General features: G+C 50.3%; 1 protein-coding gene across 2 annotated transcripts; it reads right to left on the bottom strand.

The window, feature by feature from the left end:
- Positions 1-4,946: 4,946 nt before the first annotated feature.
- Positions 4,947-17,283, bottom strand: phb (prohibitin). 2 transcript variants are annotated; one of them, XM_039739715.1, is made up of 7 exons: positions 17,207-17,283; positions 12,081-12,178; positions 9,694-9,855; positions 9,402-9,544; positions 5,769-5,885; positions 5,539-5,634; positions 4,947-5,435 (listed from the first exon to the last, which is right to left on the bottom strand). In XM_039739715.1, exons 2-7 carry the CDS (start codon positions 12,163-12,165, stop codon positions 5,223-5,225), a joined length of 816 nt encoding a protein of 271 aa, XP_039595649.1. In that variant the 5' UTR covers positions 12,166-12,178; positions 17,207-17,283; the 3' UTR covers positions 4,947-5,222. The 2 variants fall into 2 exon arrangements, with proteins under 2 accessions (XP_039595649.1, XP_039595648.1); XM_039739714.1 differs by having other exon boundaries at positions 17,113-17,220.
- Between the last annotated feature and the right edge of the window lie 610 nt (positions 17,284-17,893).

The following is a 17,893-nucleotide window of genomic DNA, read 5'->3' on the forward strand; positions in this document are numbered from 1 at the left end:
TTGGTTACAGAACCCCAGAGGCTTCTTTCTGCACTGGAGTTTTCTGTTTCCTACTGATCATCTGAGTATAATTTGTTTATTGTTTTTCTTTGTTGGCACTTACTACCATTTGTAAAGCACCTTAGATTACACTTTGTATTGAAAGGCACTTTATAAATGAATGTTGTATGTGCTGTTTGGGGCATCTGGGCATCACTGGTCAGTGGACCATGCGGATGGTGATGGGCAGGGCTTAAGAGATGGAATGAGCCAGCATCCTGGGTGCAGTGGCATCATGTGACCTGGCATCTGTTACCCAAAATGCAGGGCATGAAGCCTGTGATGGACCATGGGCATTGGCTTACAGGCAGTGGGTACAAGCAGAGAGAAATCTCCAGGGCCAAATTAACTCTTAAACTGCACTTATGGCAGCATGGGTGAATTTGCTGCTACAAGTAGGCATCTGCCTGGCATAGGGGCTTGAGAAAAGCTGGCACCCAGCAGGTTCACAGCTAAACTGGCACATGGAGATGAGCCGGCACTGGATCTCGTACAGGCAGCACATCGGATGAGGTCTCTGGACGGTGGGCTGCCGATCAGCAGGGGCTCAGTCACCCAGCCGGCCGCCACAGCGCTAATCCCAAACACCCAGCGTTAATCTCGCCTTCCACTTTCCTCGCTGCAAATCTTGAATCCGAATCTCCCTGGCTGGCCGAGCGCACTTTCCTCTGTGCCTGCTGTTACCCTAATGTGCCCGAGAGGGGGGTCATGCGGAGGCCACCTTAAGATATGCACGATGTCAGACGGCATCTCACGTCACAGCTCCTGGGAATCACAAGTGAGGGAGATGCTCAGGTGGGGCTGTGGGGCTGTCCCCTTCTGTCACAATGCATCCCACAATCCTAAAAATCAGCATGGCACCTCTGTCAACCCTGAGCCACAGAAGCCAGCAAGGACACCGGAGTCCATTTCTTTGGGGGTGCAGCTGCCCATTTCAGAGCCTGAGGGTCAGCAGGACAGATGGACGGGTGAGGAGGAGTCTCCGCTGTGGGACCCGAGCCACCAGTGTCACTCCTAATCTTGGGGTGGGTCACCCAATCCACTGTCCACAGCTGAAAGAGTCGGGTTGGAACCACTGGGGGGGGGTGCCCTGGTCATATAAAGTAGTAAACCTCTTGCTGGCATCGCCTCTCCTGACCCCACAGTCGCAGTTTACTTGCAGCAGAGCACAGTGTGAAAGGCGCTATATGAGGGGTTCGGACTTCAGCCTCCTCTGCTCCTCACCTTGCCTTGTCCTCTCCTGTCGATACTGGCATAGGCAGTCGACTGCTGTGGGTTTACCCATCCCGGGGAAGGTGCTGCCCACTGGTGTCCAGTTTAGAGAGCACAAGTCCAGTGATTAGGATTAGCATTGAGTTTCTTTGGTGTGACCCAAGTGGCACGGGGAGCTGGCAGCATGGACTGTCTTTCTCAGCAACAGGACAGGTCGAACCCTGCCTTGGACCCTCTTATTGGCACCAGGAGGGTGGCCAACCAGTCATCCTTCAAGCAAGTCATCAGAATGTTGGTGTGCCAATCTGAGCAGACCACCTTACACGGTGGCCATCACTGTAAAGAGCTTCAAGTGCAGGTTAAAATTGACACGGTGGCAGGAATGCCACACAATTTGCAGACATGCAGCTCTGGTGCCCCCTGACCGCGTGCTGCCTGTTTTGATGCTAACAAGTCTAAACAAACAGGATGTGGACTGGCCCACCCAGCCTGACACCTCCTCACATCGGCGTCCACAGTGGGCACGTCTCCAGGTGTAAGGTGTGCCCCAAAGTGCCACCACACAACGTGTCGGAGGGCTTCAGCTGTCCGAAGCCCCCAAGAAATGGCACGTGAAGTTTACTACTTGGTGAGTTGCTCCTTTACAACATCCCAGCCCATCAAGGATGTGCAGACTCTTTGAGGAGTGCCACCCCAGCAGGGTGGCATTGCTCCATGCAAACAAGTGGCAGTCTGCAAACTAAATATAACCCAGGGGCAGCAGAGTGTGCCAGGCAGAGGCAGGCACACACACACACACACACACACACCTGCTGCAGGAGTACGGAGCCGTGCGCGCCGATGGACGATGGTGGTAGACACACCGACGCCCACGTTTCCTGTTTCCTCTCGGCAGCACACGTTTGTCTGGAGGTTTCTCATAGAAATCTTATCGCAGCTGCCATCTCCTCACTGCGCTGCTCTTGCTGGCGGGCAGGTTAGACTGGGTCCTGCTACTCGGTGCCACACCAAAGGGGGCCTCTGCATTCTCGGGCTGTTGTGCTCCAGCTTGGCTATGATCACAGCCAGCAGGGGGCACTTCTGAGCCCCTCCGGATCAGAGAGCCCACATGGGGTGGCACACTACTAGCCTGCAGAAAGTTGCTGCCATTCCTCCTCAACAGAGATAATCAGTCAGGATTGGCAGAGCAGATAGATGTGGGTGGGGCAGGGATTAAGTGAAGGGGCAAAAGGCTGTAGGGCACAGAAATGAGTCAGATGGCAAGCATGCCATTTATCTCCGAGTGCGTGTTTACCAGTTAGGGTTGTGCCAAGCAGGGCAGACCTGGCATTTTCAGATGGCTGCTTTAATAAAATAACATGAAACTGGCACAAACAAACAGGGGAGCAGATGCCGAATTTGGAAAAGTCAGAGAGCAGATTTATAAAGAAAAAGGAAAAATGGAATTAATGAAGTGGGACCAATCAGCTGAGCGGGTCTGACGTGGGTGACACTCGTGACTCAGTTGGGGACACGACTCACATGGCGAGGCATCAAGAAGGGCTGATGTTACACGGGACAGAGCAGCAGAGGCTACAAGAGACGGGACTGTGAAAAAGTATCTGCCCCCCCATGTGTATTCATATTTGACCAAATGAATATTCGAGGGGAGGAACTCGAGTGAACTCACCAAACACTCTCTACATCAGGACTTTACTCCAAGAGCAAAGTTAGCCAACGACCGTGTGTAAAAGTAAATGCCCCCAAGAAGCTCAGCACTAATAGCAACTGCTCGTCTGCGACACATTGGTAGGGGTGTGGGCATCTGCTCAGCGTATTCAGTTCAATGTGCTGTAACTGCAGATCTTCACTTTAATCTGATTAGTATTCGTATCCTTAAGAATAGCTGACTTCTTGTTTTTGTCGCTGCCTCACTTCAGTGTTGGGCTCTGTGGCTTTGAGCCCCCAGGGACGAGTCCAGCATTGAAATTCTTCCACCCGAAGCTGCGTTTCACGCCCGTCCTGCGCCAAGTTGTTGGGAGTGGCGCCCCCTATGGCAGCTCCACGTGGTGCACTTCACCAGGTTGCTGCGCCCGCTCTGATGTTACAGAGGACTTGGATCATCTTCAGACCCCCTCACTATCTGCCCACTTCACCCTATTGTAGATGCCATTGTGCCCGTCGGTCCCCCCTTCAATAGCATGGCATGACAAAGTGCAGCAAACGCGTTTTCAGAGAAGTCTGTGAATAATTCAGACCTGTCATTCCTGCGTGTACTCGCCCCCTTCATTCAGTACTCTGTAGAAGCCCCCTTAATGGTCTTCTCGCTAAGTCTCTGCATTTGGGCAGCTGATCCCATTGTTCCTGGCAGATCCTGTCAAGCTCCATTAGACTGAACGGGAAGGTCTGTGAAGTGCCATCTCCATCTCAAACCAGGCCACCGACCAAGATGGCGCTGTAGAGACGAGGTGCTGTGCCCCTGGCGCAGGTTGTGTTGAAGGACCTCTCTGGATTTGGCCGCATTCATTCTGACCAGTCCCCCTGTGTGACGCTTCACTGTAAGGATGGCACTAGGCAGGTGCCAGGCAGTGCGGGGTCTTCTCCAGATGTTGTGCTTGTCTCATCAGAGTGAAGGGGGTCTTTTCTCAGCCCTCGGAGTCTTTGAGACGCGTTCGACTCGGGAGTGCCATCTGCCGTAAGGGGACTTCTGGAGCTCCGTTAGAGTGACCAGTGCCTTCTTTGTCACCTCCCTGCCACTCGTAGCTTTACAAAATGACTTGAGCACAGGGACACGTGTCCATTCGGTGGGCCACTCGTGGTCACTCCAGTCGAGTCCACGTTAGAGCAGGCAGGGAAGGCTCTGGTGACCCAGAGATTTTGAATAACTTTGTGCGTCTAGAGTGGGGGTGACAATGGCAGATGTGTCCATTTCAGTGTGAGGCGAGGGGCTCGGATGACGTCCTGAATGCGCTGCCACTGGATTACTCTGCGTGGTCCTCGCTGTGATTTGGCCATCGTGTGTCTCCGTATCAAACCCCTGCTCAGTTCTGCCACTCGCGTTGTCCCCATCAGACAGACAGCATTTTCATCCTTTTTCTTAAATTCGGTTCTTGACTTTGCTGCTTTTGACAAAACAGGGTGGGTGTGTGACGGAAACCCAGGGGTTCTCGGCCAACCCAACTGCTCCACTTTCACTTACACCATGCCCATGAAGCGCCAGCAGGGGGCTCCTGACCACAGACACGTAATGTCACACTTGGGACAGCAGCACCCTCTAGTGACGGCTCAGCTGTAGCTTACACTCCTAGACCAGGACGGGGCAGGGGGTATGAAGCAGCCCACCTTACACCACATGGTTATGTGCCACCACACTTGGCCATCTTTACCCGCTGGAGGCAGTAGGCCCGGGTCTCTTAAGCAGCTGGTTGCTGCCAGATTTTGGATGACTGAGTGCCATTGTTGGTGCCGTGCCGTGCCACGCCACCCAGACCCCCTTTCTAAATTTATGCCAGGTGAAACTACACCCCCCCCTCCCCTCCCCGCTGCAGACATTCACACTTGTATCCCCCAGAGGGTCATCAATAAGGTTAAGAAGGGCACAACTGGCACCCTATAAAAAGGACTTGGCAGCGATCTGACCACAATCTCACCACATCAGGTCCTGTCCATGGCTGCAACCCCCCCAGTGATCAGACAGACACCCCGCTGCTCCAGACCTTTTATTACTGGAACTACACTTACGAAAGGGGGGCGAGACGAGACGCTTCGCTTCACCACCGGACTGCACACTCGAGTCCATGGGCTGTAGAGTAGAAACTGAGCATTCAATTTTTGATAAAGAGAAGACCCTCCGAGACGACACGTTCACGAGGCTCTTAAATGAAATTGTCAAATAAACAAACTTCAAATTCAAAACTGGGATCCAATCGAGTGGCCAACGGCCGCAGGTCACCAGCCGGAAAGGCGCGCATTCAGAGCGGGGGCCGCGGGGGTCACTGCGGCAGCTGCAGTAGGGTGGTCTGTCCCGACGGCAGGTACGTGATGTTCCTCGAGCGCGACAGCTGGAAGGCGATGTCCTCGGCCGCCTCCAGCTTCCGCAGCTCCACCAGCCCATCGCCGGCTTTGGCCAGGGACTCCGCGATCAACAGGGCGGCCTTGGAGTCGCCTTCGGCAGAGATGATGGTGGCCTGCTTCTGCTGCTCGGCCTGCACAGCGAAAACAAACAAACAAACAACACAAGAAAGGGGGTTAAGCAGGGAGGGCGCACGCCAATCTGAAGGGCCGAGCCCTCCGCCATCACAGCCTCACCTTCTCCACTACAAAGCGCGCCCTTTCCGCCTCCTGCTGCGCCACCTGTTTGGCCTCAACGGCGTCCGTGAACTCTTTGCCGAACGTCAAGTGCGTCTGTCGGTGGGTGGGGAGGAGGAAGAGGAGATGCCACACGGTTAGCACGTTCTCACCTTTAATTACCGCAATTGGAATTCTCGCATGCCAGCCGGCGGGCCCACCCTTACCACGTCCCCGTGGAAGGCACTTACCAGAGAGACGTCATCGAGGACGAGCCCAAAGGTGGCCGCTCGCTCGGTCAGATCCTCGCTGACCTGCCTGGACACCAGCTCTCTCTGCGTGATCAGCTCGCCGGCGTCAAAGCGGGCCTACGAAAGAGGAGAGAGAGAGAGAGAGACAGGGCAGGGCGTCACCCACACTGGCATGGTGAAAATGAAAATGTGCTATATAAATAAATGTTGTTGTTGATGTGACACGGTGTGGACAGGCAGAGCCAGTGATACCCATGAGCGGGCCACCTGAAACTCTACGGGGCACTGCCCCCCTTTAAGGTGGACACAGGACCCTCAAAAACTGGCGCAAGTGCCGAGGTCAGGGAGTGGCACATTCTGCCAGAAACCCTAACTAACCCCACCGCTAATGAGCTTTACATCGGGGTCCTCGGCCCACAGCCAGGTCTCCAGGTCATTTTGGGGTTAGGGTTGGCATCACCCAGAATGCCCCTATCAGTTTAATTTTGTGCAGTGTGTGGCACGGGTTGAGCCCATCACTCCAGTTCACCCTCGGTCTGCCATGGGGTCTTTTTAACAGACTGCACTAATCCCCCAGAATTTTCCCCCAGCATGCCCTGGGAGGTCCTTGGCAGGTCCACAAGCAGCCAACTTCAACAACGTGCTGGGTTTCTGGAGATGGCCGGCTTGTCCCCTTTTGGTGACAGCAGTGTCCCCAATGGTCTCAGCCAGCACACTTGTCTCTGGAGGAAAACGGCGCGTTTTGAAGCAGTGAGGCCGCTAATCATTGGTTAATTCAAGTCATGTGACTACGGCTGGTTTTCCACAGCCGAGTCCAATTTCACTGGCATGAGAGTCGAGTTCTTCTCCTCAAACAGATTTCATTGTTCAAACGAAGGCCAGTAATGGCGTCTGCTTCTCCGCATTGCTAATTTAATTGTCATCAATTATTCCCGCGCAGCTCACTTTTTTCAGGGGTTACTGTGTGACAGACCTAAACAGCAAGGGGTGCCAGTTATGTGGCAGATGGGCACTGCAAATGACACCACAGCTTCATACATTTAGACTCACTCAGCTGACCGGGTGACACACGGGACACGGATGGAGCTCCAGACCAACACGTGCATGAAAGACGTTCAGAGAAGTCCTCCACGTCCAGACGTCGAAAAAAGCCACCAAGGCACTGAAGGCAACGCTTAAAATGGCCATCTTGTGCGAGGAGAGGCCGAGGTCAGCATCATCAGGTGGCTGGGTGGGGCTCGAGGGAGACCACGAGTGACAGGTGACCAGAGGACATGCTTAGGGCCGGGCAGGTCAAATATTGAGGAGACGCGGAGTAACACGACTACAGGAGACGAAGAGGAAGAGGAGAACGGACAGGGCAGTCCTAACGAGAGGAGGAAAAGGGCAGGCAGTCACCACACAGAGATGAGGATGAGGAGGATTCTATTGAAACACGAGAGCTGCTCCTACATCGATGGAGGGGACACGGGTGGTGGGGCTTCAAACCAGCAGCTTTGTGCTTCTGAGCTCAAAACTTTAGTAAGGCAGATGAGACGTCCGCAGCAGTCAGTGGCACACGTACTGAGACAGAGTGCTAGATGGCAGGATGGGTGGATAGGACTGGCGAGCTCCGTTGGGCTGAATGGCCTGATCTCTGCAAATTATTTTTCTAAAGACACGGAGACACATGGAGGAAGAAGGGGAGGCTGCATCTGAAACTGGCACAAATGCGGCCGTCACATGAGAGGGCAGCCGGCATGAGTGGCAAGTGTGTGCAGGTCGAGATTCTTTGGTTTTTGGGCCATGTTCTGAAAGTCAGCTCGATGCCCACTTAGGAGGGCAGCCTCTCACCTTCTACACAAGCCAAGGTGCTCCACTGCGCTCACACAAATCGTTTCCACTGGATTAGGACCTCAGATGTAGCCAAACCTGGACGATGGAGCCAGTTGGGGAAATGCAGCTGCGCGTCTTCCACCACCTCAGCCCCCCTCAAGGCACACACCGTCCTGCCATCCAGCAAGCTACACCAGCAGACCTTTGCTGGCACAGGCCAACATACAGCCACGCGTTCAGTAACTGAGGCTGTGCTATTACTATTACAGACCACCGATGGCTCGGCCAAGTGTACCATCCGAGCACTCATTCAGTGTCGCTCATGATGCACTTGTAGATCTAAACTACCAGCTGGGTAAGCAACCCGGGGGTCCAAGAGACTACGGAAATCAGAAAGACTGAAATGTCAAGATGTCAGCTAAATCCTCTGGGCGTCTCTCTCCTTGAAGGATTTGTTTTGCCAACATGCTGGCCTCGGTTGTGTATCCTTGGAGGCGGAGCTCTAACCTGACTCCACCTCTCACATCCGGGCTGGCCAGACACACACACACACACACGTGGACGTTTTTATACAAGATACGTCAAGTGACAAAACAGCCAATGTCCATGCAGAGGTGTGATGCCAGCTGGTGTCCACAAGAGGGCTTCACTGTCCAACAGACAAAGGCAACAAGACACACAAAGGATGGTGGCCATTTGTGAGGGACGGCGTTTCTGGTGAGAACATTAGAACAATCTAGATGAGAACAGGCCATTCAGCCCAACAAAGCTCGCCAGTCCTGTCCACTTGTTTCCTCCAATAAAACATCAAGTCGAGTTTTGAAAGTCCCTAACGTCTTACTGTCTACCACACTACTTGGTAACTTATTCCAAGTGTCTATCGTTCTTTGTGTAAAGAAAAACTTCCTAATGTTTGTGCGAAATTTACTCTTAACAAGTTTCCAACCTTGTCCCCGTGTTCTTGAGGAACTCGTTTTAAAATACCAGTCTTGGTCCACTGGACTAATTCCCTTCATAATTTTAAACACTTCAATCATGTCACCTCTTAATCTTCTTTTGCTTAAACTGTAAAGGCTCAGCTCTTTTAATCTTTGCTCATCTCTCATCCCCTGTAGCCCTGAATCAGCCTAGTCGCTCTTCTCTGGACCTTCTCTAGTGCTGCTATGTCCTTTTTGTAGCCTGGAGACCAAAACTGCACACAGGACTCCAGATGAGGTCTCACCAGTGTGTTATAAAGACTGAGTGTCACCTCCTGTGACTTGTACTCCACAGATCAAGGCGCTATATAACCTAACATTCTGTTAGCCTTCTTAATGGCTTCTGAACACTGTTGGGAAGTTGATAGCTTAGAGTCCACTATGACTCCTAACTCCTTCTCATAAGGTGGACTCTCCATTTTCTGACCTCCCATTGCGTATTCAGTCCTAACATTTTTACTTCCTATGTGTAATTCTTTACATTTACTGACATTAAATTTCATCGTCCACAAATCTGCCCAAGCCTGTCTGCTATCCAAGTGCTTCTGTGATGATATAACGGATTCCAAATTATCTGCTAATCCACCTATCTTGGTATCATCTGCAAACTTAACCAGCTTGTTCCTTATATTCCTATCATGTGGTGATCAAGACCATCGTAAGGGGGCATTTCACCGGGCTGGTGTGTTTATGATCCCACAGAGCTGCATATTTATGGCTTTGCACTCTGAAGTGTACTGGTGCCACCCTCTCGCTCCAGTAAGGTACAGACAATTACCCCTCACTGTCCTATGGGGTAGGGTAACAACTCTGTGGCCCGGGGGGCTTCTACAGCACTTACCACAACAGACTTCAGAACTTCTGTAGTGATGGACGGGAGGACTCGCTCATCGTAATCTTCTCCGATGCTGGTGAAGATCCGTGGGAGCTGAGTAGTCACCGGCCTGAACAGGATACGCAGTGTGATGTTCACATTTTGGAGATCTAGAAAAGAGGGCAGGTGTGAAATGTGTCTGCAGGCTTGGCCCACTACTCCCTGCTCACAGGCAGAGGCGCCGGCTCGTCCAAAAACGTACAACAAGGTCCAGATGGGAAGGACCGGCATGTGGCGAGGCCCTAGCGAGCCGCGTTACCTTTACTGCCAGTGATCACGGGAACGTTGCGAGGACGAGAACGGCAGTCAAAGATGATTGGCTTCTGCACCCAGGGAATGAGGAAGTGTGTGCCTTCTCCAGTGACGACAGTCTGCACGCCTCTGAAACGGTCAAATATGACAGCCCTGTGACCGGCATCCACTGAAAAGAGGAAGAAGATACACGCAGAGCAAATTAAACACGGTCACAAGAGTGGACGTCCTAAAACCAAAAGGCACGTGCAACCCAAAATGTAACTGAAGAGCGAAGCACAAGCGCTGGACAGTGAAGAGGGTCAGCCACCATTCAGCGCCTTTAGTCCAGGAAGAGACCCTCACCTTCACTCCATGTACTTGGTGGTGAGCTTTTCTAGAATGTCCACCTGAGCAGGTTAAAGGACCCCTAACCCTAACCCTACCCAACAAGGCCCGTTTTTAACTATTTACTTACACCCTGTGATGTTTGCCCATCTTGAAATGATTGGGTGGGCTGACCACTAATTCACTGACTTGGAAATCAGCGCAAGAGCCGTGTGAACTTCTTCTTATCGCTAGTATTGCTCATCAGTGCCACCTCTTTTGAGGGTTTGCTGCTGTTGATGCCCGCCGACGCCTCTTGTAGCAGCAATTCTGCCAACTCCGTTCTCCATAAACCCATGAGATTAATACCCCCATTCCTCCCAGGCATCACTGAATATCTTGATGAAAACTGCTGCACACACATGCCACTCACAAACACCGACGTGGCTCATAGTGTGCCGCCATCTTAAATAGTGAGACAGCAGCAACCGCTAGGAAAGCCACTCAATAGTGACTGTGACCCAAAAACACCACAAAGGATCACAGCACGGAAACTTTGGACAGAAAACCTTTAGACAATTAAATAAACTACAAACGACTGTGTGTGTGTGTGTGTGTGAAAGTAACAGTGAACGGCTCAAAACGTACAACATGGTAAGAGCTCCTCGGCGTCCTGCTGCGCTCTCCACACCTGCAGGACGTGACAATGGCATTCGGGACGCGTCCCTCCTGAAAATAGTTCAAACATTTTGAAGACTTACGACTTGCTGCTCTGAGCAGAAGAGAGTCTGGGGTGACAAAAGAACAAATATGTCACCTGCACCTCGACAGACGCCTCTCCAGAAATAAACCTAAATTCAGGTGTCTGCACGATGAGTTGGCCATCAGGCTGTCACATCAAATTGACATTTTTTTTTTTTTAAAAAAGACAAACTCGCCCGCCTGTTATCCATTACGCCATATGCCAATGTTGACATCGGCCATGCCACTCGGTGTCACGAAGTCCTACTGAGCCCTCCTTGAGCATCGTCTCCAGGCCCTTTCCTACTTCCGAGTGGTAAGCTTGTATCGCCATTACTGACGCGGAAGCCTCCGCAAGGCATTCTGGGGCACGTTTTTCTATGCGTTAAATAACCGTTCTGCTGCTGAACCCGAGGGTCCAAACGATGCTTTAGTCACGTGTGCTGCGCGATACCAGACTTCAGAAAAAATATAAAAGACGTGTGCGGGTGCAGAGCTCTTCAAGAATGTCACTGCATGCCACCAAAGGTGACTTGGTCTCCAATGGAAACCTGACAAGCTGAAGGAGGCGACCCGTGTGACTGAGAGGTAACCAGGACAGCAGCTGGTCAGAGAGAAGAGCCGTCTGGCAAGGCCATGGACCAGGACTTACAGGGGGACAGGCAAACCACCGGATGACTGGAGTTCAAGTGTAACTGTGTGTTCACCATGAGGGGGCGCTCACTTCAAGGTCTTAAAATGAACAAAAATTCAACTCACTTCAGTTCTGAATGAGTGCTAAAAACAAAAGAGACACACAACCACAGTGCAGCACATCCCCTCCTGACCCGTGGACAGAGGCTATAAATGAGTGCCAACGGTCCAGGAGCCCAGGAGAAGAGCGAGGAGTGCCAAGCTCTTTAATAATCTGGTCTGCAGTTTGCCATCGCTGTGTGTTCTACATGCTGTGAATGTGGCACTGGTTTCTCTGATGGCAGCAGTGATGCCCACTGTGCTCACATGACTCCTGGAATACGAGACCTGACTTTCCATCTTTCTGGAAACTTCAAATTGGTGCAATCAATCTGTGTTTAGTGTTCATCTTTTGCTTTGTGTTTCCAGAGCGACTCTGGATCTCGTTTTAGTCTTTAGTGGCGCTGCTTTCAGACCCCCAGCTCTGACCTCGGCCTGTCACAGACTACTGTAATACTCGCTCTCATCTGCGGGACCTTCAGCTCTAAAATGTTTCTCTTTCCATCATGGATGAATGCAGTGATGCAGACTGTCGTTATCATCATGGATAGCATAACTAAACAAAGAACGTCCGTCCGTCCGTCCCTCGTCTTGCACACTACTGCGCAGACTCACCGTTATAGAGGGCCGAGTTCACCACACCTCCCACCACTGCCAGACCAAGGCCAAGCTTCCCAATCGTTTCAAACAACTTGGCCATGATGGCGATCGACCTGTTTGGAGACAAAAGACAAGAGTTAGTCTGCAATGTGCGAGTAGAAATGCACACGGCGGCATCTCCAGACCTTACCAGTGACCACACCACGCTGTGCGAGACACCACTGGGCACAGCACTTTTAGTTGATGGACAGAAGTCGACCCTCAACAGCACCCACTCTCATCCATCCGTGTGAAACTCCACACTCACACCCCACACCCCCAAACGAGCCTGGGTGGCATCTTCAAGCACCTGCTCAACTGGGTCATGGGTGCCCGGCACAGCGCTGCTCCGAGAGGATCAGAATAAAATCTGATTATTTACCAGCCAGTCGGGGGGCTCATAACGACCCCTCATCAGTGCTGATTGTGCAGACCACCACAAGGGGTCATCCGTCAACCGCTGTATGTTGCTTAGAACCTTAAGGATGGCCTGTTGGACTTAAAATGGGAGGAAATGAAAGGGGGGGGGCAGTCTGCGAGCTCGTGGAATGCAGCGGGCGCTCCTTAATGTTGTCCTTCTGCACGCTGACCTACTGGACCCCCCAGAGTCTCCGATCGGGGGGCTCTCATCTGCAGGCCCCCCTGGGGTTGCAGGTTTCTGTTCCAACCAACCAGTTTGTCAATCGCTGCCTCACTTCTCCCTCGAATGGACCTTGGGGTTGAATTCGCTGCTCCCGTTTCTTCTGCCCTCCTTGTGCTTTCCTATTAATTCACTGATTTTATGTGATGTGCGCCAACAATTAACAACGAGCAGAGAAGCCACGGTGGGGCAAACGACACGGGCTACCGCAGGCTGATACCCCCAAGTGAGCCCTTCACTCCGTTTCAGATCACGCAGGGCCGCAGCGGCTGCAGGTTTTCATGGCTGCCAGCTTTTTAATTACTAACCTGCTGCTCCTTTTGCCCCGACCAGAGTCGCTTTCTTTTACTCGATTTTCTCTCTGAACTGACAGACAAACCGTAAAAGGGTACAAAGCTGGCCAACAAGTGAGCAGTTCACTAAGGGGGGATTCAAACATTCCAGAAGGACCACCACCGTCACCTCCAACCAGCCTTCCTCCCATTCAACTGCGTAACGGGGAAGAATGCCAAGCATATGCGTTAATAATGTTTATCACAAAGGTCTAAAAAAATCATATTTTAAAATACAGTGAAGTGGGCTAAGCCTGTCTGTTTACGAGGGGCTGGGCGGACCTGTCCAACTTACAGAGTGCCTCCAGCATGTGAAAGGCGCTATACAAGTAAAATGTATTATTATTATTACGAGACGCAAGAAGAAGTTCTTACTCTGGCCATCTGTATTGAGGAGGAGGAGGAAGAGGAGGAGTGGAGTGGCCAGTTTACGACTTCATTACCTGCACAGCCTCACTGCCTGTCCGGAACTGCAACTGTGCATCCCTTGAAAGTGCAGACCACGCTGACAGAACAGCTCTGGACTGGGGGTGTCGAGCCCGCCAGCAAATGCACCCCCTCACTGATCTGAGGAGGCCACAGGATTTGCTTTTTATAAATTAAGACGGACAGACACAGAGAGTTAAAGCTCATTTGTACATTTACAGTGAGTCACGTAGCCTGATGCCCACCTCCTCAAAAATGGGACGCAACCATGGAGCAGGGGTCTCCAACTCCGGGCCTGGAGGGGCGCAGTGGCTGCTGGTTCTCATTCTAACCTTTTTCAGAATTAGTGCCCAGTTTGTGCTGCCGATTAACTTCTTGTGAGTTCATTTTAATGGACTTGTGTTGTTCCTCTGAATCGCTTCACGTCGTTCCTTAAACAGAAATGAAATGTGAAGTGAGGGAGCCGACAGAAGACCACCTAAGTCAGGGCCTCAAACTTAATGAGGTGCCGAGTCTTGTCGTTCATTAAACTCGTTCTTTAATTGCTTGGCGTGTCGCTGCTCTCATTGTGCCACAGCAGACACGTCCGACGTTGTGGATTTTCTCTTTTGTATCCCTGACCCTAATTTCTCTTTTGGGGATCCTCACCTTCCTTTATTTTCAGATATTGTATGATGGACACAGTCTGCTGGTCGTGTTTTAGCTCATTTTGTATCTCATTGTTTGGCAGCTAATTAAGGAGAAAAACAATTAAGGGGCGGAGCCTTCAAGAGCGAGTCAATTAAAATGAATTCAAAAGTTAATTAACCCTTAAACCGCCAGAACAGGCTAAAGTCGGATCCCAGTGCAACGTGCCAGCACACTGGAGCTGATCAGTCCATGCCGCACATTCATTGAGCACCCAGCTCGTGACCACTGGCGCCCCCTGCAGCCTCACTGCCCCTGGGATTCAGCCGCTGCACTAGACTAGCCTGCCAGCCTCAGCGTTGGCCTCAGCATGCAGTCAGTTCAGGTGCAGATGGCTCTTCATCAATGGCGTCACTTGCACCTTGTACATATTGGTCCAGTAGTTTGTTTTTTTTTTTATAGTTTTTACAGGTCATTGGCAGTGTGTAAAATGATCAGTGTGGCAGTAATTGTGATGCCCCGTGTTCCATTAAAATTTCACTGTGACCCGTGACGCTTCACAGCTTCATTTGCCCAGCACTAGTTCCAACCCAGGCTTAATAAGGAGGCCAGGTAACACTTCTGCTTCATTTTTATTGAGTCACGCTTTAGGATTTTGAAACTTTATTGCTTACTTTAAGCTTAAACAGCGGTGTTCTTGTTTATTAATTGCTCCTTATTAGCAAGAAGATTCAAATGATAAAAGAAACCAGCGGCCCTCCATTTTCACCTGTGTGTATTTATCAAGCACGATTTGGTTTAGTTAAATTAACTGGGTTGGAACAAAAATCTGGAACCACTGCGGCCCACCAGGACTGACTTTGCCCACCGCTGGGTTAGAATGAAAACCTACAGCCACTCCAGGACCGGAGTTGAGGACCCCTGCTACACAGACTCTGATTGGCCAGTCATTTCCTGAAAAGCATTTCTGTTCGTCTTCCACCATTCAAAAGGAATCAGAGGGTGCGGAGAACTACGAAGACAATCAGATGGTGGCCCATTCATGATGTGAATTTTCTGCCAACATATGCTTGCCCAGTGTTCAGGTACGTGCCCGCGGTGCAGTTCGACCCACAAGTATAATCTGCATTCTATATCGTGGCCGAGATGCAGAAGTGGAAATCCGCCTTTACACTCGCTGCCACTGTCCAGGCGGAGGAGACCACCGCCTCTCTCTCGGTAGCCATATTCAAACAGGCCATGCTGGCTCCTTCTAACACTCCACTCAAAGGCCCAGCTGGACCAGAAACCAAACAGCAAAGTGCCAACTGCTGGCCTGTTCTCAGGTGGTACACTTACATTTGTACTTGGCTTTGAGCACATGATCTAGAAAACACAGCATCAAAAAATGTGCAATTGGTCTCCCCTTGCCTGCTTTGGTGCTCCTTAAACATCAGTGTAACTTAGGAGGACTATAGCAGGGATTTGGGGCATGCTGTTCAGTAATAAAGGGTTTAAAAGGGAATTGGGTCAGCCTTGGTCCCCAGCACGATAAAACAAACCGTTAATGAAACCTGCAATTTAATTCTAAGTCTTGCTAGTGTTCTCACTCTGCCACACCAGTCATTTCCAAGACTGATTCTTTCTTTGGAGACCACCATGTGAAGGCTCTGCAGATCGCAGCAGATCAGCACTTCTAACAGCTTCGCCGCTTTTCTTTTCTGACATTTTAAACGGAGTCAGACACTGTATGAAAGACACAGGTGCATTACGGGATCAAAGCTAGCCTGGGGACCCTTTTGGCTCATTAATGAATAAAAAAAAGTGAAACAATTAAAGTGCAAATCAATTGAAACGAAGGCAACAAACTCTGCTCTGCTAGCATTGGTTACTACTAGAAAAAGTGACGGGGACAAAACCGGCAGCCACCACAGCTCTCCAGGAATGGAGTCTGCCACCTTGGTCTTAAGTGATTAGCGGCTTAATTAATCACAACACTTGGAAAAGAGAACTTAATTAGGATGTGGAAAGCCTTCAAAATTGAAATAAAAAGTAGTAAGTTATCTCCTCGTACGTCTCTGAAACTGCTACATTCCAATCAAATTTTATAACACGTTTCAGACATGCAGACTGACATCCACAGATACACATCAGTCATGTAATTATGGTAGGCATTCAGTTTGTCACTATGCACTTTCAGATGACCCCCCACCTCTCCAAAGGGACCCCCGAGCAGGACAGACCCTGGTCCCACTGCTGTTTTCATCGTTGTAAGCATCGTATTAAGACATTTAGCCCCGTTATGTTACACGCACCTGCTCCATTCGCATTGCCCCTAGTGGTCGACGGTGTTGTGACCCTTGTTCTGAGATTTTTCGGATAAGGAAGGCAGAGGTTTCGAGTGAAGGTAGTTTGTTCACGTAAGGCGCTCAGGTAGCTGTACTCAACATTACTGAAGCCAGAAAGGGGCGACATGCTGCATGTTGATCGGCATCCGAAAGTACGAACTTCATTGTGTTCTGTTCGCGAGATAATCTGGACCCTGTAAACCGATTAAAAGTAGAAACTGGGTGGGACGCAGCCACGAGGAGAGGGGGCTTATAAAAGGACTGAACTTGAAAACCGCTGCTCTGAATGAAGGCGGGGCACTATAGTTATTTCTTTATATCTGGCAGACGCTTACGGGAGGCCGCTAACAAGAGAGCGATAAGTTAGAAAAATTCACAGTGCGAGTTCAGGCCGGCTTATCGACTTGCTCAGGGACACAGCGATGGTCGGTCCTCAGCACTGCTCGAGCACTAAACGAGTTCGGAGAAAGACACAGTGTTCCCAGTTGCCTCGTTATACCTGAACGGTGTGATATTAAAGGAACCCGAACGAAATAACACACTGGCGAAGGAAGAGGCTCGAAGGTGGGCGCACATGCGCTATCGCCAGTGGCTAATAAACGAGCACAAGCATGACGGAACTCAGCCTAACATATGACCCGTCTCAAAAGACTTACCTTTACCAAAGCGTGTAGCTAAATAGCGACAAATTATCCAATTTTCTGTTTTATTCGCAGAAGTCTTGCATCACCCCAACACAAAACTACTTACCAGTATGACCTCCACTACACCACGTGAACCTTCGGCTCGAGTACGCATGCTCCTCCTTTCTAATCTAATTGGACACTTCGAAGTGCTCTGGGATTTAGAGTCTTTCAGATTATGTGTTTTATTAGTGAGGCGAGTGTAAGAACTTCAAATCCCGAGGAGCTTTGCACGGGTTCATTCTCGCCGCTGGAAGCAGTTCAAGGTTGTGTTCGGTAAACTGGCTGACACTTAGGCGAATCGTTTTGGGATGAGGCGCCGCCAATACTGAGTTCTTGTCTGTTCGTCATTGCTTGTTCGTTAAACATACATACTGATGTCATTTAACAGATTTACGTGACATTTCAAGTTAAAGTTTACTGTCACGTGTATTCAGCTCAATAAAAATCTTACCTGCATTTCTCCTCAGAACAGTAACAATTACACATAACAACAAAAACACACACAAAAATATATACAGCATACACCAAATATGTATTACTAGCAGAATACCCGCGCTTCGCAGCGGAGAAGTAGTGTGTTAAAGAAGTTATGAAAAAGAAAAGGAAACATTTTAAAAATAACGTAACATGATTGTTAATGTAATTGTTTTGTCATTGTCATGAGTGTTGCTGGCATATATATATATATATATATATATATATATATATATATATATATATATACATACATGTGTACATATACACACACACA

Source organism: Polypterus senegalus, chromosome 17 (assembly GCF_016835505.1).
Source record: "Polypterus senegalus isolate Bchr_013 chromosome 17, ASM1683550v1, whole genome shotgun sequence".
Lineage (NCBI taxonomy): Eukaryota > Metazoa > Chordata > Cladistia > Polypteriformes > Polypteridae > Polypterus > Polypterus senegalus.